Source organism: Bombina bombina, chromosome 2, assembly GCF_027579735.1.
Source record: "Bombina bombina isolate aBomBom1 chromosome 2, aBomBom1.pri, whole genome shotgun sequence".
NCBI classification, from domain to species: Eukaryota; Metazoa; Chordata; class Amphibia; order Anura; family Bombinatoridae; genus Bombina; species Bombina bombina.
This window is the reverse complement of record NC_069500.1, coordinates 78683166-78706241: the sequence shown is the minus strand read 5'-3', so window position 1 is coordinate 78706241 and position 23076 is coordinate 78683166. Positions and strand designations below refer to the sequence as shown.

Sequence of the window (23076 nt, the reverse complement as noted above, 5' to 3'; positions counted from 1 at the left end):
TGGGAGGTAACTAGGTAAACAAACAGGTTGGCAGTCAGCACATAGACAAGAGCCAGACCTGCAAGTAATCCACGAAGTTCCCAGCCCCCCACCCACCCATCACAGCAACACTTTGATCCTGGTTAGTTCGAGTAACTTGATTCCTCATCCCCCACCCACTATCACTTTTTATCCATTTTGGCCACTGCCTGCCATCCTCTGCGTGAATGTGGTACGGACCTAAAATGATGCCAGTGTGAGTACAACTTATTTTGTGTGTGACTGTGTATATATATCTCATTGTTTTACTGCTCTAGAATAATCAATATTCGCTGTTTAGAATGTATTATATGTCAAATATATGATTAGCTAAAACCAGCAGCAGTTATTTTTTTCTTAGTGTGCACCGTTGTAATGTGTGTGGGTATATATATACTTTTTTGTGTGCAATATTGAAGTGGAAAATTATGGTTTTCCATTTTTTAAATCTCATAAGGTTCTCAGTCTGAAGCAGGGGGTAGGATCTGTAGTTTATAAAGTACTTCTTATCCTGTCATGCTGTAGTGAATTAGCAGCCTGTGAAGTGTCAGGTTTGCTTCTTTTTATTTTGCTGGCTGCTGCACAGAAAGTAAACAGTGTCCTTGCAGGTATTGTTTAGGGACTTGGATCTATTTTGTTACCTCAGATGTCCTGCAGTATGTGATCTAAATACTATTGTTAGAAATGATAAACATTTTACATTGATTTTCACACATTGTATTAAACTTAAATATACAACTGTTTAGAAACATAGGCTTTAAGGAAATATTAGCAGTTTAAAGGGACAGGCCCCTGAGGGTGGGGGCTTAGCTTAAAAAAAAAAATGTATTATTGTTTTTAAGCTGGGCACTGATATCATGTGAGTATGACATGATGCCTCACTAGTGTCTCTGACTACAGGAGTTAGTGTTTCTGTTTTACACATTGGTGTTTATGTGTGTGTATGTGTGTATGTGTGTATGTATGTGACTGTGTGTATGTATGTATGTGTGTGTGTGTATGTATGTGACTGTGTGTGTATGTATGTGACTGTGTGTGTATTTATGCATGTATGTGTGTATGTATGTGACTGTGTGTGTATTTATGCATGTATGTGTGTATGTATGTGACTGTGTGTGTATTTATGCATGTATGTGTATATGTATGTGACTGTGTGTGTATGTATGTGTGTGTGTGTGTATGTATGTGACTGTGTGTGTATTTATGCATGTATGTGACTGTGTGTGTATGTATGTATGTGACTGTGTGTGTATGTATGTGACTGTGTGTGTATTTATGCATGTATGTGTGTATGTATGTGACTGTGTGTGTATTTATGCATGTATGTGTATATGTATGTGACTGTGTGTGTATTTATGCATGTATGTGTATGTATGTATGTGACTGTGTGTATTTATGCATGTGTGTGTGTGTTTGTGTGTATGTATGTATGTGACTCTGTATTTATATATGTGTGTGTGTGTGTGTGTGACTGTGTGTGTATTTATGCATGTATGTCACTCTGTATGTATGTATGTGACTGTGTATTTATGCATGTATGTGACTCTGTGTATTTATGTATGTATGTGACTGTGTATGTATTTATGCATGTATGTGACTGTGTGTATTTATGCATGTGTGTGTGTGTGTGTGTGTGTTTGTGTGTATGTATGTATGTGACTCTGTGTATTTATATATGTGTGTGTGTGTGTGACTGTGTGTGTATTTATGCATGTATGTCACTCTGTATGTATGTATGTGACTGTGTATTTATGCATGTATGTGACTCTGTGTATTTATGTATGTATGTGACTGTGTATGTATTTATGCATGTATGTGTGTATGTATGTATGTGACTGTGTATGTATTTATGCATGTATGTGTGTGTATGTTTGTGGAACCAGCAAATTACAGACCTTGTTACTACAGCATGGGGGGGGCGAGCGGTAAACAGTGTCAGTCTATACAGTACCACTATATACAGTACGGGGGGCTGGACCATGTCACTGACTACGGTGGTCACTTTATAAAGTACTGGGGCGGGTAGGGTCAGGCCAGCCATCTCATCGGCAGATTACAGACTGTGTCACTAACTCACTATATACAGTACTGGTGGGTTAAACAGTGTCACTATATACAGTAATAGGGGGTCAGACCATCTCACAGACTGTGGGCACAGGGTACCTACTTTTGCAGACGTAATCTGTTTCACTTTTTTTTTTCCTGTGATAAAAAAAAGTATCAAATTCACCTTTTTTTTTTGGGGGGGGGGGGTAGGGGGGCCCTTCTTAGATTCTTGCACCTGGGCCCTGAGGTTTCTAGTTACGCCTCTGTTTAAATGGAAGCATTTTTGTAATATACTGTTTTTCAGTGGCATACGTACATATGCAGTGAGGGCCCTCAACCAGTATTGAAACACCACACCATCTTAGAAAGGCAGCAGTGGCTAGTATGGCACAAATCAAATCTTCACAGATGCAGTACACACCACTACCAGGTCTCTCAGAAGGTGTGGTGTTTGAATACTGGTGCAGAGCCCTCGTGGAATATGTATGTATGCCACTGAAAAACAGTAATGATTTTTACTAGAAGCAATGTTGCTAATGGATGTATATTGCAAAAATGCTTCTATTTGAAATTGAAATGTGTATAGGTGCATACTAATTTTGACCTTTCTATCCCTTATAAGTAAAATACTGGATACTTGTAACGATTTTAAGAACCAGGTACTTTATTACTTCCTATTGTGCTTTAAAAAACATGGAAATTGTATAGCAATAAAATCTAGTACAAATATCACTACTTGAGAGCAATTTTCGTGCTCTATCAGATTTGTACTCCAATATGAATTTTAGTCTCTGCCATCATATAAATCTATTATCTGAGTTAAATTACACACCTGGATAGTGTAGTGCACACAACAACTATTAACCATGGACTTTTAACACCAGCACAAACATACAAGCAGTACGGATTGTGATCCAGTGATGTTTATGAACAATACCCCTTGCATTGTTGCACTCAACTTGTAATCTGGTCCAAAGTGTTTAAAAGAAAAAAACAACAAATATTAAAGTGATCTAAAAGTGCAAAAAGGAAATGCTCTAATATGCTTTATTATTGCACTATTTCTTGTATATAACTGGGAGTTTAACCCCTGCAAATGTATTAGACACACAGTTAAAGTCAGCTCCAGAACAGCAATGCACTACTGTGAGCTAGCTGAACACATCTGGTAAGCCAATTGCAAGAGACAAATGTGTGTAGCCAACAATTAACAGCTAACTCCCAGTTGTGATAATTTAAGTAAATTTTAAAGTATCTCAAAATTACATGATCTATCTGAATCATGAAAATTAATTTTGACTTTCCTATCACTTTAAATTATTAGATTCCTCATGGACATAAATAGAAAATAACCATGGACATAAATGATTCAGTAGAATTTGCAGATTATACAGTACCTGGCAAAATATGAATAATCAGGGTTATTCCCCATGTGCTAAAATGTTTTAGATACAACTGAGCAGTCTTTGGATTCTTTGTTTTTTCTTAAATCTCACTCTGAATATGTGAAACTCCTGTGGGTGACTGCATATATAGCCTTTTGTATAGATGGTACCTACAGACCTGTATGATTCTTGTCCAGAATTGTAAGTATTCTAGTTACGTCATCTTAATCTGTCAAACTTTATTAACAACAAAACGTTATGAGGCATTTCTATTGCTTCCCCATGGTTTCTAACATATATATATAATATTAGGACCAGGAGTCTAAGAAGGTGTGGATTTGCAGCTGCGTAATGATATAAGGAAGGCAGTGCCGCAGGACAAGTGTCACTCAATGCAGTAGAATTGCATAATTCACAAGTGCATAATAAAAATACAATGATTTATCACCTAATCTAAATTTCAAATAATCAGTAGATTTGTTTCTGAAATATTTATTTTTTCTCCTATTTTCCGTCACCCTGTATCATGTGACAGACATCAGCCAATCACAGACTAGTATACGTATACTGGGTGAGCTTGTGCACATGCTCAGAAGGATTTTGTTCCCCAGAACATTTGTCTATAAAAAGACTGCAAAATTTGATAATGGAAGTAAATTGGAAAGTGTCTTAAAACTTCATGTTCTATTTGAATCATAAAAGTTTATTTTGGCTTGTGTCCCCTTAAACATTAGGGACCTCTGTTATCATGTAAGAAAAGTTTACAACTACAATAGTCTGGACCTAAATTTTTAACTTTTCTTGGTTAAAGGGACAGGTCACCCCAAAAAATTCTCCAATTTAAAGGGCCACTAAACCCAAAATCTTTCTTTCATGATTCAGATAGAGAATACAAATTTAAACAACATTACAATTTACTTCTATTATTTATTTTGCTTCATTTTTTAGATATGCTTAGTTGAAGAAAAAGCAATGCACATGGGTGAGCCAATCACACGAGGCTTCTATGTGCAGCAACCAATCAGCTACTGAGCATATCTAGATATGCTTTTCAGCAAAGAATATCAAGAGAATAAAACAAATTAGATAATAGAAGTAAATTAGAAAGATGTTTAAAATTGCATTCTCTTTCTAAATCATGAAAGAAAAAATTTGGGTTTCATGTCCCTTTAAATTGTTCCCAATGATCCATTTTATCTGCTGGAGTATATTAAATGGTTTACAAGTAGCTCCTTTACCCCTATTTTGGCCTTTGAAATAGCTGATTCAGCTTGTGGTTTCCCAACCTATACTGAAAGTTTTGATACTGGAGTCTCAGTTATTGAATAGCCTAAGTAAACACAGCCAGCAGAAGAAATTACACTCCCAGTGGGGGGGATAGTTAAGTAATAAAATGATAATTTTTCATTGTTCTCTCTATGTATTGAGCTTTAGTTTTCCAGACAAAACCAGTTACTTTATATTCCACAAATAAACCTAAAAATGCAATTTCTTATACATTTTATACTCTGCAGCTAGAGTGACCACGTGTCCCAGATTGCCCAGGACAGTCCCGCATTTTGTAGGTCTGTCCCGGGCACCTTCATTCCGGGACAATATAGTGTCCTGGAATAGTAACAGACAGCTGCAGAATGGATTGACTGGCGCCGACCGCAGCTGAGCCGCCTTGCACCATACAGTCGGCTAATAGTGAAGCAGCTTCCTCCCGCACTCCCACAGGGATGCACGCCAGCGTAACACTAAGTCTCAGAACAGAGTCACATGTCAGTGTGTTGTTGCTGATGAGTGATAACATGTTGTAGTCATAAATCCCCGCTGGCACCGCCCCCTATGGTTCTGCGCCCCGCCGTGGCTACTGTCCTGATCCTGAGGTCGTCAGAGAGGAGAAGCAGGAGGAGACAGTGACTGTGGCAGCAGACTAGCAGTGCAGCAGTGAGTCAGACTGTCAGAGACTAGTGTGACACTCTCAGTCAGTGACGGACTGGAGGAGCTTTAGTTTAGAATTGAGAAATAAAGTACAGTAAAGAACATAAGGACTCATACCCTGATGTTGAGACTGAGGGTCTGGGGCTGGGCAATTACATTTTTTTGTGAACTGATGTTTATTACAAAATGACATTTATAATATTAAACAAGAACCAATACATGTATATAGTCTGCTAATCTATTTATTAAACAGCTTTGGGGTTTCTTATGTTTATATATATAGTGTAAACAGATAAAAAAATGTTTCCCCTTCAAAAATTTGGCAAAAAAATAAAAGGTATCAAAATCATCTTTTTTTTTTTTGGGGGGTGGTGGTGGTGTCCCTGAATGGCAGTTTAGAAATGTGGTCACCCTATCTGCAGCTGATATAACAGGTCATTGAAAATACAGTAATAAAAAAACAATTTTACAGTGTACTCCTGACTTGACAGCTGTGTCACACTAATGGCATATTTCTGAATATCCTTACACATGTATTACACACAGTATTGATTTCTTAAAGGGTCATACGAGTGCAAAAGGGAAATGTTTTGGAGCATTATATTATACTGCATTATTGCTTACATATAATTATGTGTGTTTAACCCCTGCAATTATAGCATCCAAATTACAGCATTTCACTTTAATTTTCCCTTTCAAAAAACACTTAATATAAGTATTGCTGTTATAACCATTAAATGATTCACAAAAGCACTTCCTTATAAATGGCTTTATTCCAATTTACATTTTGAAATGCACATGAAAAACCTGTAAAAGAACATTAACCCCTTAATGACCACAATGTACCCTGTATGTCACTGGTCGTTAAGGGTTTTTTCAGGACATAATAGCACAAGTCTAGCAAGAACACACTATTAATGCCCTCCCTCCAGAAGGCTTTGTGGAATAGAGCAGTCTCAACGCTGGTGGCAAGACCGCGCTATAAAATAATCAAGTCCCAAAAAAAGGCCAGCGACATACAGGGTACGTCGCTGGTCCTTAAGGGGTTAACATTACATAATTAACTATAGCTGTGTGTCTGATCACAGTTATTACTGTAGAACTGTACACACACATACATTACATATATATATTTCCCCACAATGCCTAGTTTGGCTTGAAATATTTCAGCAAGTTATTGGGTTGCATTGAGGAGTGTGTCCTTTTACCTTTGGCAGTCTTTGCTTTTTCATTGTTTTTTACCTGAATTTTTGACGTGTGTTTTTGTTGTTTCCACTCAGTCAGCAGTTCTTTTTGCACCTCAATGGGTAATTCTGAAAATACGCTCACATCAACACTTTTAGGAAAAGAGACTCCAGTTTCTTTGCGATCTGATTCAGTAAAATCCATGGATGAACCAACGTCGTCTGAGTTAAGTTTCTGAGCACAAGTATTGTTCGTATGAGTGATGTCAGCAATTGCGTGAGCAGAAGTTTCTGAATCCACAGTCTCTTTGTTTGTTCTGTTAATGCTTTCAAAAGAATCGGTGTGGACCAACAGATTTACATTTGAAGAATCTAAATCGCTTACAATGGGAAATTGATTTTGTTCTTTTGACACAAAATCTCCACTACCTTCCTGTTGAACTGTATTTGATTGTCCTACTTTTGCTTTAGAAAAGAAATTGAGTATTCCTTTAGAGGGCTGTGATTGGCTGCTTTGATGCGCTCTCACTATTCCTGGACTGCACATGATCTCTTTCCTTATTTCCTCTGGAAGTTGCCTAAACACATCCATATCAACATCCTCAGGTAATGGAGCAGTCTGTAGAGTTTCCGTTCTCTTGCCAAAAATGTGACACATCTTCTCTCCATCAGGGGCTATTCCAGGTTCAGTTTTTGGATTGGTTGGTGTGTTGTTTTTATCTTGTAAACAATACTCCATATCTCTTCCAGTCTCCTTGAAAAGCAAACATTAAAAATTGTATGTTAAATCATTCTCATAAGCATTGTGTTATCTAAAAGAAAATTTATTTTCACCAAGACACATTTTTTTAAGATAAAAAAGGTAATATTGTGAATAAGTCAAAATGAGAGTACAGTGATTAGGTTATACACAGAATCAGAAACAGACAGACTCTGAGGAATCACACCCTGACAATAATATATAAATAATTAAATTACTTTAATTGTGTAATGTTGGGTGGACAAGAGACAGTTTATCCTAAAAATAGGTGACTCTATTTTAAAAAAACAGAGGCATTTAAAAAAAAACCTGTACTTATAATTGTATTTATTCTTATTGGGATATGAAACCCACCTTTTTTCTTTCATGATTAAGATAGAGCATGCAATTTTAAGCAACTTTGTCATTTACTCCTATTATCAATTTTTCTTCGTTCTCTTGGTAGCTTTATTTGAAAAAGCAGGAATGTAAGCTTAGGAGCCACCTTATTTTTGGTTCAGACCCTGGCTAGCGCTTGCTGATTGGTGACTACATTTAGGAGCTGGAGTCTTAGAAAGTGTCAATATAAAAAGACTGTGAACAATTTTGATAATGGAAATAAATTGGAAAGTCTCTTAAAAACCGCCTGTTCTATCTGAATCATGTTTAATTTTAACTTGTGTTTCTTTAAGACACATACATACGTATGCTCTTTAATAAAGGAGGCAATTTGTTTAAAAATAAAATACACTAAAAAAAAACATAATTTATGTAAGTACTTACCTGATAAATTAATTTCTTTCATATTGGCAAGAGTGCATGAGCTAGTGACGTATGGGATATACAATCCTACCAGGAGGGGCAAAGTTTCCCAAACCTCAAAATGCCTATAAATACACCCCCCACCACACCCACAATTCAGTTTAACGAATAGCCAAGTAGTGGGGTCATAAAGAAAGGAGTAAAAAGCAATTTGGAAATAATTGTGCTTTATACAAAAAATCATAACCACCATAAAAAGGGTGGGTCTCATGGACTCTTGCCAATTTGAAAGAAATGAATTTATTAGGTAAGTTCTTACATAAATTATGTTTTCTTTCATGTAATTGGCAAGAGTCCATGAGCTAGTGACGTATGGGATAGTAATACCCAAGATGTGGAACTCCACAGAAGAGTCACTAGAGAGGGAGGGCTAAAAATAATAACAGCCATTTTCCGCTGAAAAAAATAATCCACAACCCAAAATATAAGTTTACTCTCATAAATGAAAAGAAAAAACTTAAACATAAGCAGAGGAATCAAACTGAAACAGCTGCCTGAAAAACTTTTATACCAAAAACTGCTTCCGAAGAAGCAAATACATCAAAATGGTAGAATTTAGTAAATGTATGCAAAGAAGACCAAGTCGCTGCTTTGCAAATCTGATCAACTGAAGCTACATTCTTAAAAGCCCACGAAGTGGAGATTGATCTAGTAGAATGAACTGTGATTCTCTGAGGCGGGGCCTGACCCGGCTCCAAATAAGCCTTATCCTTATGAAAAATCAGAAAAGGAGATTAACAAGAAAGAGCAGATAATTTGTAAGCTCTTCTAGCACAAGAGATGGCCAAAAGGAACAACACTTTCCAAGAAAGTAGTTTAATGTCCAAAGAATGCATAGGCTCAAACGGAGGAGCCTGTGAAGCCTTCAAAACCAAATTAAGACTCCAAGGAGGAGAGATTGATTTAATGACAGGCTTGATACGGACCAAAGCATGTACAAAACAGTGAATATCAGGAAGCTTAGCAATCTTTCTGTGAAATAAAACAGAAAGAGCAGAGATTTGTCCCTTCAAGGAACTTGCAGACAAACCTTTATCCAAACCATCCTGAAGAAACTGTAAAATTCTAGTAATTCTAAAAGAATGCCAGGAGAATTTATGAGAAGAACACCATGAAATATAAGTCTTCCAAACTCTTCCTAGAAACAGATTTACGAGCCTGTAACATAGTATTATTCACTGAGTCAGAGAAACCTCTATAACTAAGCACTAGGCGTTCAATTTCCATACCTTCAAATTTAATGATTTGAGATCCTGATGGAAAAACGGACCTTGAGACAGGTCTGGTCTTAAAGCAAGTGGCCAAGGTTGGCAACTGGACATCCGAACAAGATCCGCATACCAAAACCTGTGAGGCCATGCAGGAGCTACCAGCAACACAAACAATTGTTCCATGATGATCTTGGAGATCACTCTTGGAAGAAGAACTAGAAGCGGGAAGATATAAGCAGGTTGATAACACCAAGGAACTGCTAACGCATCCACCGCCTCCGCCTGAGGATTCCTGGACCTGGACAGGTACCTGGGAAGTTTCTTGTTTAGATGGGAAGCCATCAGATCTATTTCTGGAAAACCCCACATCTGAACAATCTGAGAAAACACATCTGGATGGAGCGACCACTCCCCCGTATGTGAAGTCTGACGGCTGAGATAATCCGCTTTCCAATTGTCTGCACTTGGGATATGAACAACAGAAATTAGACAGGAGCTGGATTCCGCCCAAGCAAGTATCCGAGATACTTCTTTCATAGTTTGGGGACTGTGAGTCTCACCTTGATGATTGACATATGCCACAGTTGTGATATTGCCTGTCTGAAAACAAATGAACGGTTCTCTCTTCAACAGAGGCCAAACCTGAAGAGCCCTGAAAATAGCACGGAGTTCTAACATATTGATAAGTAACCTCGCCTCTTGAGATTTCCAAACCCCTTGTGCTGTCAGAGATCCCCAGACAGCTCCCCAACCTAAAAGATTGCATATGTTGTGATCACAGTCCAGGTTGGACGAACAAAAGAAGCCCCTTGAACTATACAATGGCGATCTAACCACCAAGTCAGAGAGAGTCGAACATTGGGATATCTTTGTATAATCCCTGCACCATTGATTCAGCATACAAAGATGGAGAGGTCTCATATGAAAACGAGCAAAGGGGATCACGTCCGATGCTGTAGTAAGGAGACCTAAAACTTCCATGCACATAGCTACTGAAGGGAATGATTGAGACTGAAGCTGAAACCAATTTTAATCGTCTCTTGTCTGTTAGAGACAGAGTCATGGACACAATCTATTTGGAAACCTAAAAAGGTGACCCTTGTCTGAGGAATCAAGGAACTTTTTGGTAAATTGATCCTCCAACCATGTCTTTGAAGAAACAACACTAGTTGATTTGTATGAGATTCTGCAGAATGTAAAGACTGAGCTAGTACCAAGATATTGTCCAAATAAGGAAACACCGCAATACCCCGTTCTCTGATTACAGAGTAGGGCACCGAGAACCTTTGAAAAGATTCTTGGAGCTGTCGCTAGGCCAAATGGAAGAGCGACAACTTGGTAATGCTTGTCTAGAAAAGAGAATCTCAGAAAATTATAGTGGTCTGGATGAATCGGAATATGAAGATATGCATCCAATAAGTCTATTGTGGACATATAATGCCCTTGCTGAACAAAAAGTCAGAATAGTCATTTTTTTGTCTTTGGGACAATGAATAGATTTGAATAAAACCCCAGACCCTGTTCCTGAAACGGAACTGGTATGATTACCCCTGAAAACTCCAGAAAAGCCTAAGCATTTACTGGATTTGCTGGGATGCGTGAGAGAATTTTTTTTTCTCACAGGAGGTCTTACTCTGAATCCTATTCTGTACCCTTGAGAGACAATACTATGAATCCATTGATTTTGGACAGAATCTGCCTAAATGCTTTGGAAGAATCTTAATCTGCCCCCTACCAGCTGAGCTGGAATGAGGGCCGCACCTTCATGCAGACTTGGGGCCTGGCTTTGGTTTCTTAAACGGCTTGGATTTATTCCAACTTGAAGAAGGTTTCCAATTGAAACCAGATTCTTTGGGGGAAGGATTGGGTTTCTGTTCCTTATTTTGTTGAAAGGAACGAAAACGGTTAGAAGCTTGAGATTTACCCTTAGGTCTTTTATCCTGAGGCAAAAAAAATCCCTTCCCCCAGTGACAGTTGAAATAATCGAATCCAACTGAGAACCAAATAAATTATTACCTTGGAAAGAAAGAGATAGTAATCTAGACTTAAATACCATGTCAGCATTCCAATATTTGAGCCACAAAGCTCTTCTAGCTAAAATAGCTAAAGACATAGATTTAACATCAATTTTGATGATATCAAAAATGGCATCACAGACAAAATGATTAGCATATTGAAGCAAGTGAATAATGCTAGACAAATCAGGATCTGTTTTCCTGTTGCACTAAACTTTCCAACCAAAAAGTTGATGCAGCTGCAGCATTAGCCATAGAAATGGCAGGCCTGAGAAGATAGCCAGAATATAAATAAGCTTTCCTTAGAGAAGATTCAAGTTTCCTATCTAAAGGGTCCTTAAAGGAAGTTCTATCTTCTATAGGAATAGTAGTATGTTTGGCAAGAGTAGAAATAGCCCCATCAACACTGGGGATCTTAATAGAACAAGTAGGTAGCAGCCTAATCATAGCAGGTGATTTTAACTTAATTGCACAATATCCTTTTATATCGCCTGCATAGAGTTAAAGGAAAAACCAAAATGAGGAGCTACAAAGTTGAAATAAATACTCTAAAAAAAATTTAAATTTTTTTTAACCTTAAAAGATATATGGAGGCTCCAAAATCCAGATTTAAAAGAATACACATGCGAATCCAAAACGCATAAAACTTTTTCAAGAATCGACTATTTTTTAATAGATGAAAAATAAGTTGGTAAAGTTAGTAAGGCATCTATTTAGTCAATTATTATCTCTGATCACGCTCCAATCTCATTACAATTGCAGGTCGATCAGGTCAAAAGGTCTTGTGCTTCCTTTAGTTTCCCAAAATATTTGTTTAATAATATGAAATTTAAGAATTGGTTAAATGAAAAATGGAATGAGTATTATTTTCATAATAAGGACTCAGTATGGAATCCTGATACGTAGCTCTCAACTTACTAACCAATTGGCCAATGCATATAACACTTATCTAAGAGAACTAACAAATGAAAGGTGGAGTGCATACCTTCAGGCCAAAAAGGAGAGGGAGATTTTCTTACAAAAGAATGCTGCTGGTGAAATTTTAAAGGACAAACTCCAAATTTTATAGGTACGGGGGCAAAATGGGCAAATGTTTGTCCGGACTGGTAAAACAAACTAATGGTCCTAAAACTATCCTGGCGATAAAAGGGAGGACGAAATGATCAACCCAAACTAGTGAAATCTGTTTGGAATTTTTAAACTATTATAAGCATATCTCCCCCCCCCCCCCCCAGAAATTAATGAGGATAACAAAAGAATATTTTGGGAAACCTGTGAATTACCACATTTATCACCTATAGAACTATTAGATTTAAATAGACCAATAACGGAGGATGAAATTTTGTTGGTCATTAAACATTTAGCTTGTAATAAGGCTCCTGGCCCGGATGCACTACCGAACAAGTATTATAAAATTTTGCAGAATAATATAGTACAAAGCCTTGCTGTCCTATTTAATTACTATTATGTGGAAGGGTCAAGCCCTTCTCGTGAATTTACGAAATCCATTATCACCTTAATCCCTAAAAAAGGTAAAGACCCCGAAGCTTTGGATGCATATCGTCCTATCTCACTGCTTAACTCAGACTATAAAATACTAACGTCAATAGTTGCGACAAGGCTTCAGAAGTTGTTACCAAAGTTAATTCACCCAGATCAAACAGGATTTATTAAAGGGAGATCTTCTTTCTCTAATTTAAGGAAGTTGTTGTTAACGGTAGACTATTACAATACACAGAAGAATGACATTAAGTGCATAGATAAGGATAAGGCAATTGTTGCTATAGATGCCAAAAAAGCATTTGATGCAATTGATTGGAAGCATCTTTTTAATGTTCTAAAACGATTTGAACTGAAGGGGAATTATATGATATTTATAATGTTGTATAATAAACCCTTTTCGGCTTTGTTGGTTAACGGGACTATCTCCCTTGCTTTTTAATTTGAGCACTGAGCCACTGGAAGTGGTTTTGAGAGATAGTATCTTAGGTATAAAAGTCAGCTCCAGAGAATTAAAAATATCGCTGTATGCCGACGATCTACTGGTATTTATTAGTAACACTAGAGAAAATTTCTCGAAACTTATGAAGATTTTTGAAATGTTTGGCACCTTTTGCAGGTTACAAGGTTAATTCTCAAAAATCTGAAATTTTATGGATTCAAAAGAATGAATACTCAAGAGGAGATATCCCATTTAAGGAAGTTAAGAGCCTAAAATATTTAGACATCATACCATTTTTCTGGGGTTATATTTACATTGAAGAAAATTTGTCTGGGCTAATTGACAAAGTACAGAAAGATCTTCAGAGATGGTCGCTTTTTCCATTTTCCTTAGCAGGGAAAATAAATCTGATTAAAATTATCATACTTCCTAAACTCATATATTTTACAGAACATACCTCTGTTTCTCAAATTCACTGACTGGGGGAAAAAGAAATCTAAATGGTCCCTATTCAGATTATCCCAAGAGAAAGAAAGTGCAGGCTATAATTTTCCCTGTATCCAAAAATAGAACTGGGCCTGCTTAATAAAAATCATCCCAGATGGGCTGTTGGAGGTTGGATATTTTTGAGCAGGAACTTTTTGTTCCACTTTAGAACTTTCTTTTTTGCCGGAGCTAATGAAGAAAATGGTTACTTTTAAGAATCCTATTCTAGCTTGGCAAAAAGTTTGTAAAGTACTACAGGTTGATTTCCGGTATTCCAAATATTTACCCATCATAGGTAACCCTCTGTTCTCAGAGGTAACCAACTGTAAAGTGTTAAGAATTTGGAAATCGAAATGATTAGAATATTTTCAGCAATGTATAGACCTAACTACTCATAATGTCCGCTCATTTAATGATATTAAAGCCCAATTTAAGGTGGTTAATAAATATTTGTTTGGCTATTTGCAGGTTAGACATTTTTTAAATACAAAGAAAGATTTATCTTTTGTAAAAAATTGGGATGGCTTGCTGTCAGGGATCGCCCTCTTCCAGGCTGGTGTGCATTCCATCTCATATTGGTACAGTATAGGTTATTGTTGTCAGGCGAGGGGGAAGCTAACCTTGACTCTTTGGTGCGTAGGTGGGTGATAGATATTCCAGGGATCGAAAAGGACGCCATAAGGCAGAGCATTGCGAGGGCTTGGCGTGCTACTCCGTTGCTTTCCTGGAGAGAAGCGCAACTACAACTGATTAATCGAACATATATAACACCAAAAATCAAAGTTTCTATTGCTATAGATGTAATTTCCCTAGAGCAAATCTTGATCACTGTATTTGGAGATGTCCTAAGGTGTTCAGCTTCTGGGCAAAATCTCATAATAGGACATCAGCTGACCTTAAAAAAAGAGGATATTATTTTGCTCTATGAAAAGACACCTCCACCACTAAATTCTAAGTCTATTTTTATAAACTTTACGATACTATGTGCAAAGAATACTATCTTCTCTTCATGGAAATCAAGGAGAACACCAAGTTTTTCGCAATTTGTTAATAGTATGCACACAAAACTGGTATTGGAACAATACGATACATCTATTGATTCAGAGCATGAGATATGCAGGTTCTTTAAAAAATGGGGTAACTTCATTCAAAACTTGCCGTTTAATCTACAGAAACAGTATATACACCCATTTTGGAATTCTATCTATGTGCAGGAAGGGGGTGAATTTCTCACCCAACATGTGGAATCTTAGTCTAGGGGGGTGAGCGGGGGTGGGGGGGGGTGGAGCGAGGACTGTGGATGCTCCTTGATCTGTTTACAATAACCCCCCTTTTTTTATCCTCTTCCCTGTTTTATTTAGTTTTTTCCCTCATGTTAAACCAATCTGGCTTAGTTTTTATTTAGTGTTTAGTTTTTAGTTTTTCTTAAAAAAAAATAGGAAAATACTTGCAATAGAGGAAAAATACATTATACTGTGCTACAGAATGTCTGGTTATGTGGTCAGCGGAGCTGCTGATCTAGCTGATGACACCTTTAAATACTAAGTGGTTGATATTGTATAACTGTTTATTTCTAATGGTAGTTCACTTGTTAGAAGCTATTGTGCCATAGCTAAGTGTCTTCATTTGAACGCTTTAATTTGATGCTTTATGGATGTTTCTCTGTTTCAATGATAAATAAAGAATTAAAAAAAAAAAGCTCTGGGGATCTTTTCCCAAAACTCCAAACTAACTGCTGGCAAAGGATACAATTTTTAAACCTTGAAGAAGGGATAAAAGAAGTACCAGGCCTATTCCTTTCCTTAGAAATCATATCAGAAATAGCATCAGGAACTGGAAAAACCTCTGGAGTAACCACAGGAGGTTTATAAACAGAATTTAAATGTTTACTAGTTTTAGTATCAAGAGGACTAGTTTCCTCAATATCCAACGTAATCAACACCTCTTTTAACAAGGAACGAATATACTCCAATTTAAATAAATAAGTAGATTTGTCAGTGTCAATATCTGAGGTAGGATCTTCTGAATCAGATAGATCCTCATCCGAGAAGGATAATTCAGTATGTTATCGGTCATTTGAACTTTCATCAACTTTATGAGAAGTTTTAAAAGACCTTTTACATTTACTAGAATGCGGGATAGCAGACAAAGCCTTCTGAATCGCATCAGCAATAAAATATTTTATATTCACAGGGATATCATGTGCATTAGATTTTGAAGGAACAACAGGCATTGTACTATTACTGATGGATACATTCTCTGCATGTAAAAGCTTATCATGACAACTATTACATACCGAAGCTGGAGATATAATTGCCACAAATTTACAACAGATACACTTAGCTTTGGTAGAACTGTTATCAAGCAGAAGGGTTCCAACAGTGGTTTCTGAGACAGGATCAGATTGAGACATCTTGCAAATTTAAGAGAAAAAACAACATATAAAGCAAAATGATCAATTTCCTTATATGGCAGTTTCGGGAATGGGAAAAAAATGCAAACAACATAGCCCTCTGACATAGATAAAAGGCAAGAGGCACATAGGAATGGGGTTTTAAATAATGAAATTATTTGGCGCCAAGTATGACGCACAACGCAAAATGGTGCTAACAACATCCAGAAATTACACACTCGCGTCATTGCAGATGCAACCTTGTGCAAGTAAACTCGGCGTCAATTAGGACGCCGGAAATTACGAATTTGCGTCACTGGGCGTACCTTCACGCCAAAAAAATTCTCATGCCAAGAATGACTTAATAAGCATCACCATTTTGCACCTCGCAAGCCTAATTTTGCCAGTGAAAATCTAATGAATAAGCAGTCAATTTGAAAAAAGGCTATACCCCAGGTAAGAAAAATATTTTCCTAAATATGTTTTTTCCCAAATATGAAACTGATAGTCTGCAAAAGGAAATATACATAAACCTGACTCATGGCAAATATAAGTACAATACATATATTTAGAACTTTATATTAATACATAAAGTGCCAAACCATAGCTGAGAGTGTCTTAAGGAATGAAAACCTACTTGCCGAAAGACACCTATCCACATATAGCAGATAGCCAAACCAGTACTGAAACAGTTATCAGTAGAGGTAATGGAATATGAGAGTATATCGTCGATCTGAAAAGGGAGGTAGGAGATGAATCTCTACGACCGATAACAGAGAACCTATAAAAAAAGATTTCCTGCGAGGAAAACCATAGAATTCAATAGGTGATACTCCCTTCACATCCCTCTGACATTCACTGTACTCTGAGAGGAATCAGGCTTCAAAATGCTGAGAAGCGCATATCAACGTAGAAAATCAAGCACAAACTTACTTCACCACCTTCATAGGAGGAAAAGTTTGTAAAACTGAACTGTGGGTGTGGTGAGGGGTGTATTTATAGGCATTTTGAGGTTTTGTATATCCCATACGTCACTAGCTCATGGACTCTTGACAATTACATGAAAGAAACAGAAGATTTTAGTTTTACACTACAAGGTCTCTGTAATATGTATGTATTATAGTGTAAGTTAAAGGGATATACCATTTATAAAAAGGTGCGAACACAAAGTAATTACAATAATCACCTTGTTGGGTCAAATTAATGGATAATAAGAGACCTAATAGTGACAAAAGTTTACACTGTATTTATACTCATCCAATAAACCTATTATTAAAACTCACATTAATTATCTACATATACAATAGAATTGTTTGCTACTAATGTCCCCTTACAGTGATATGAAACCCAAATTTTTTCTTTAAGCTTAGGAACCGGCCTATTTTTGGTTCAGCGCTTGGGTAGTGCTTACTGATCAGCAAGCACTACCCAGGGTGCTGCACCAAAAATCAACCGTCTCCTAAGCTTACATTTTCAAATAAAGATACCAAGAGAATGAAGAAAATGTTATAAAAGGATTAAATTAGAAAGTTGCTTATAATTGCATGCTCTATCTGAATCATGAAAGAAAAAATGTGGGTTTCATATACCTTTAATTAGCCCATAGAATTATTAACACGTAACTTTTTAAATCCCTAATTAACGGTAAAAGGATCTTAAGTTTAGGAACTGCTAGTATTGGATTACCTGGAAGCGCTGACTTGCTTTACTTGGTAACTGTGAATTCTGGGTTAAATAAAATCCAATTGATTTTCTGACACACTGAGGACTCTTTAAGTTGGAAAAACAAACATTCAGCAGCGTGATGTGAAAAGGCAGCTTCACGTTAATCATCTTTTCAAACAGTTTCATAAGTAATTCCAGGAGTGGCTCTGTAACTTCAGCACTTCCTAGATGAGGAACAACAAAGTGACAAAACACAATTTAATAAAGTTTAGCAAGACGCAGGGCTATATACAAATCTGATACTTTTATTTCCATTTAAAGCTGATAACCTAAAGGCGCTACTAGGATAGCTGAGAAAAGTTTATGCTAAGGAATCATACAAATAAAGACTAGCTGTGCACAGAATTGTGAGCAATTCTGATTGTGTAGAAAGTGAACATAAGTAGCAGTGCTTAGGAGGGAGACAGGTGCTACACCTATTTCACAAAAGAATCTTACTGTCTCAATGCTGTAGAGTTGTATAGGTATCAAGTGCATAATAAAAAGACAATGATTTAACACATACTCTGAATTTTAAAATAAGCAGTAGATTTTTTTCTGACAAATTTATTTTTTCATCCATTTTCCGGACCCTTGTACCATGTGACAGACATCAGCCAAACACAGACTAGTACAGTATACCTATACCCTGTGAGCTTGTGCACATGCTCAGTAGGATTTTGTTCCCCAGAAAGTGTGATTATTAAAAGACTGTGCAAAAAAAAAATAAAAAAATAAAAAAAATTGTTTTTCAAATATAAACATTACAAAACCTGAAATATTTCGATGTACAGATAGTAATAAACATATTTTTTTTCAATATACAACAGTCTTAGAAAACTTAGAAATGTCTGTATATACAGATTAACAGACATAGTTATCAACATAGATTCAAGTTGCTGAACATAAAATATGTTGACAGAACCTATCACATGACATAAGCCCCACAAGTGACATAAGTTTAGTAACCAGTTTCTAGTTAGTGTCGGGCATTAGCAGTCTTATATTTCTGTTATAGTGTACATATTAGGGGAAAAGGGGCGGGAGGAGGTCAGGGGAAGGACTAGGAAGGGAGGGGAGGAAAAGAAAAAGGGGGGTGAGGAACCAGAGAGTAAGAAAGGGGGGGGGAGAAAAGGCAGCCCACTGTAATTTAGATTCCAGGAGTATAGAGGTTCATTAACAATGTAACCATGTGTCCCAGATAGACCAATACGTTTCCATTTTGTCAATTGAATTATAAAAATACTTTTCCATTGTGGCCATATATTCTACTGTTACAAGTATTTTGGATAGTCATAGAGGGTCTGTTTTTTCCAAGCCCAGGCAATGCAAAGTTTAGTGGCAAGTAAGATAAAGATAGTCTCTTTGACGTGTTGGGGATATTATTTAATGAGAATTGATCATATAGGTTCGATACAACTATCAAATGCTTTGCCTTTGAGCCGTCAGTATGTATGTTAGTAAGGTCCCAGAAAAGACCTTGTAAATTATGTGCTGGGGATGGGTGGGGGCAATCATGGAGCAGTCTCGGAGAGTGTGCCAGATTGAAATATTGTGTTTAACAATAATCTTATTGATTTGGAGAGATAATTTCCGGTGGTTAGGGAACCAAATAACATCACTCAGTTCTAGTTCTATTGGGATTGCCGCTTCCACTAAACAAAACCAACCTGGCTTGTCGGTTTTAAGGTTCAATTCAGAGATATGTGACAATCTAGCTGCTTCATAGAAGGTGAAGATGTTAGGGAGCGTTATACCACCTCTAGAGTAAGTGTATTGTATGCCACCCTGGATTTTTTATTTTGCCAGATATAGTCAGAGAATAACTTATGGATTTGATGTAAAATAGAATGTGGGATGTTAAGTGGGATGCACTGAAATAAGTATAAAGCCTTAGGTAATAATTACATTTTAATTATCGAGGCTACTCTCCCTAACCAAGAAAATTCTGTGATGAGGGTTTCAAAGTTATTATGAATAATGCAATCTGAATCTGCACTAAAGAAGATCCCTAAGTGTTTGAGTTGTTGTGTAGACCAGGTAAAGGGGTATCTAACTGCTTGGGCAAAGGCTTCCATAACTATCGCAAAAATGAGTGTAGAGAATGGGCATCCTTGACGGGTCCCATTGCGAATTGGAAATTCTGGAGAGCAAAGTCCTAAGCCTCGCACTTTTGCAAACTGAGCAGAGTATAATGTCTTAAAAGCCAAAATAAAGGGTTCCGGGAAGCCGAAGAGCAAAGAACATCCCATAGATATTACCACCTGACCCTGTTGAAGGACTTTTAGGCATCTAGGGACAGGGCCAGCATAGGGATTCCCTTCGCCTGGGCTTCAGTGAATACAGTGATTAATCTTCTCATGTTATCAGGGCCTTGACGTCCTGCCGTAAAACCTACTTAATCACATTAGATCAGAGAAGGCATAAGATGAACAATTCTATTAGCTACAAGCTTAGAATATAGTTTTATATCAAGATTAATAAGAAAGATTGGTCTGAAATTTCCACATTCAGTGGGGTCATTGCCTGGCTTGGGAATTGGTATAATAGAGGCCTCTAGAAATTCTCGGAGAATATGGCCTCCGTCTGGTATTTAATTGAAAAGGTTTCTTAAGGGCGTTGCGAGTATTTGGTTTATTTTTTTGCAAAAGGTGCCGTGAAGCCATCCGGTCCTGGGGCTTTGTTGCTTTGTACTGGTTTCAGAACTATAGCAACTTCTTATGGGGTGAAAGGCTGAATTAGGGCAGTCTTAGCTTCCTCGGGTAGGGTACTAGGCAGGTTTAGTCGGCTAAGAAAGTCAGCTATTTCTAGTTGGGATGTTTCTGCCGTTTTTTTTCACGATTTGCAATGTCGTATAGGTTTGCGTAATATGAGACAAAGAGTTTTCCTATATCAGCTGGTGTATAGGCCGTTTTCCCTCTATGGTTAGGGACGGAATTCTCGCTACTGCTGCTCTTTGTCTAAGCTTTTTTGCCAAAATAGTGTCTGCTTTGTTACTTTTAGAATACATTAACTGCCTAAATCGTAGCGTAGCCTCCTGTATTCTCTGCAATTCCTGTACTCTAATGAGGTTTTTAAGGCGGGTTATCTCTGCCAATAGAGCCTGGGTCTGATTGACTTTGTTGAGCGTATCGGCTAATCTCAGATCACAGGCTAGTTTACCAAGAGGTGCTCCCTGTTCCTCCTTCCTTCACGAACACAAGATTTTAGAGCTGCCCATCTAATTTGGAGGGATTTCGCGTCTGTTGGATTGTTTTGGAGGTAATCTATGACCATCTCCTGAATAGAGCCTGTAAACAGTGGATCTGACCACAGATATTGGGGAAATTTCCACATTGGCTTAGCCGATAATGTCATACGCCCCGGGATAGACATAGAAACTGCGTCATGGTCTGACCAAACGCACAAAGTGATTTTTGCCTCCCGTACCTCATTTAAGGTCCAAGAGTCTACAAAAAAGTTATCCAAGCAAGAATATGAAGGGTGAGTTAGATAGAAGTAAGAGTTGTCTTTCTCTACAGGATGGAAGGACCGCCACATGTCAAAGAACTAATATTGGTAAGTTAGTTCCCTAAATTTAGGGGCTGAAGTAGTGGACAATGAGTCATTCCCTCTAGGAGTTGATGTGTGTTTATCTAGGGATGGGTCCCAAATTAGATTGAAGTCACCCCCCAGAATCAGTGTGCCCTGTTTAATTGTATCTATTAAAGAGTATATAGTTCTAAGGAATTTAAGTTTGCCTTGATTTGGGACATACACATTAGCTAGGGTGAAGAGACTATTGTTAAGTTTGCAAATTAGGATGAGATATCTCCCTGCTGAATCTTGTTCTACATGGAGAGGTTGGAACAGGATGTTTTTATGGATCAAAATGGCTACTCCTCTGCTTTTCCCACTATAGGAAGAATTATATAGCGTAGGGAAGAGGGAGGATTTTAGTCTAACTGGATCTCCATTTACCTAGTGGGTCTCCTGTAAGAACACTATGTCTGTTTAGAGGTATTTAAGATAATTAAGGAGTAGACTACGCTTTGTTGGAGATTTTAATCCCGTAGTATTAAAGGGAGGTAAAGGTTATATTTGGGACATAAGCCATCGTAAAAATTGTGTTATGGAGCAGAAAAAGTGAGCAAAAGGTGAGTACTGAGCAAGAGAAGGAAGATAAAAAGTAAGGGATTAAAAGGGGGGGGGGGGGGCGGGCTAATAATGTTTCCAAAGGGTAGAGAGTCAAAAAAGTGAGTGAGTAATGTGATTAATGGGTGGGAGGCAATCCTCTCGGGAGACCATACAGAAAAAAAGGGGTAAAGATAACATTCTCAAAAGGTAGCTGGTCGGAGCTGAGGAGAGAGAAAAAAAGAGATAAGAGACGGGACCAGTCTCCATCTCAAGGTCTGTTCTCCATCCAATCTATTAAGTCATAGGAGAGCAAGGACGTCTACATATTGTGAAAATTATCCATGTATAGGTCTCCAAGTTTTATCTTTACATACATATGAGCTTAACAGAATATTGGACATAACAGAATTATAAACATTTCCTGAAAAAAATATATTCCGATCTGCCGCAGCTTGAGGCAGTGCTCCAAGACCAGTCCACAGAGGTAGAAAAATGGATCTCAAAAAACAAACTCTTCCTAAACACTGACAAAACTATCACAATGATCTTTGGAACAGTACCTAAATTGCACGCTGACAGCAGTCCACTTTTTCAAATACTTGGGTATGTTGTTAGACCCCAATCTATCTTTTGGCCTCCACATAGAAAAACTTGCATTTAAACTATCAAAAACTAGGTGCCCTGTACAGAAACAAATCCTGTCTAAGCCCTACAGTAAAGGAAAATATTGTACAGCAAATGCTGATGCCGATCATGGATTATGGGGATGTAGTATATGCACCTGCACCACGAACTCACCGTAATAAACTTAATACATTTTATAACTCGTTCTGCCGCTTTGTGCTACAATGTAACTACAGGACCCACCATTGTGACATGCTAAAAGAACTAAACTGGCTGTCGATGGAATCCATACGCACCCTTCATCTTTCCAGCCTTGTGTTTAAGAGCTTTTCTGGGAACCTCCCACCCTACCTGAGCAGAATGCTTTCCCCGGCTGTTCCCACCTCCTATAACCTCCGATCCAGTAGCAGCATACTTTCAAACCTTCCCCAAGCCTAAAATCCTTTAAGAGATCCCTCTCTACATA

The 23076-nt window shown here is 37.5% G+C and overlaps 1 protein-coding gene across 2 annotated transcripts in view; it reads right to left on the bottom strand.

The window, feature by feature from the left end:
• Positions 1 to 6402: 6402 nt before the first annotated feature.
• Positions 6403 to 23076, bottom strand: part of POLI (DNA polymerase iota) — a 56810-nt gene continuing 40136 nt past the window's right edge. Inside the window, exons 9-10 of one of the 2 annotated variants that reach the window (XM_053701118.1) lie at positions 17853 to 18055; positions 6403 to 7313 (exon numbers count right to left, since the gene is read on the bottom strand). In XM_053701118.1, the coding sequence (XP_053557093.1) occupies positions 6522 to 7313; positions 17853 to 18055 (995 nt within the window). In that variant the 3' untranslated portion in view covers positions 6403 to 6521. The remainder of the gene's footprint in view (positions 7314 to 17852; positions 18056 to 23076) is intronic. The other variant, XM_053701119.1, reaches the window with a different exon arrangement.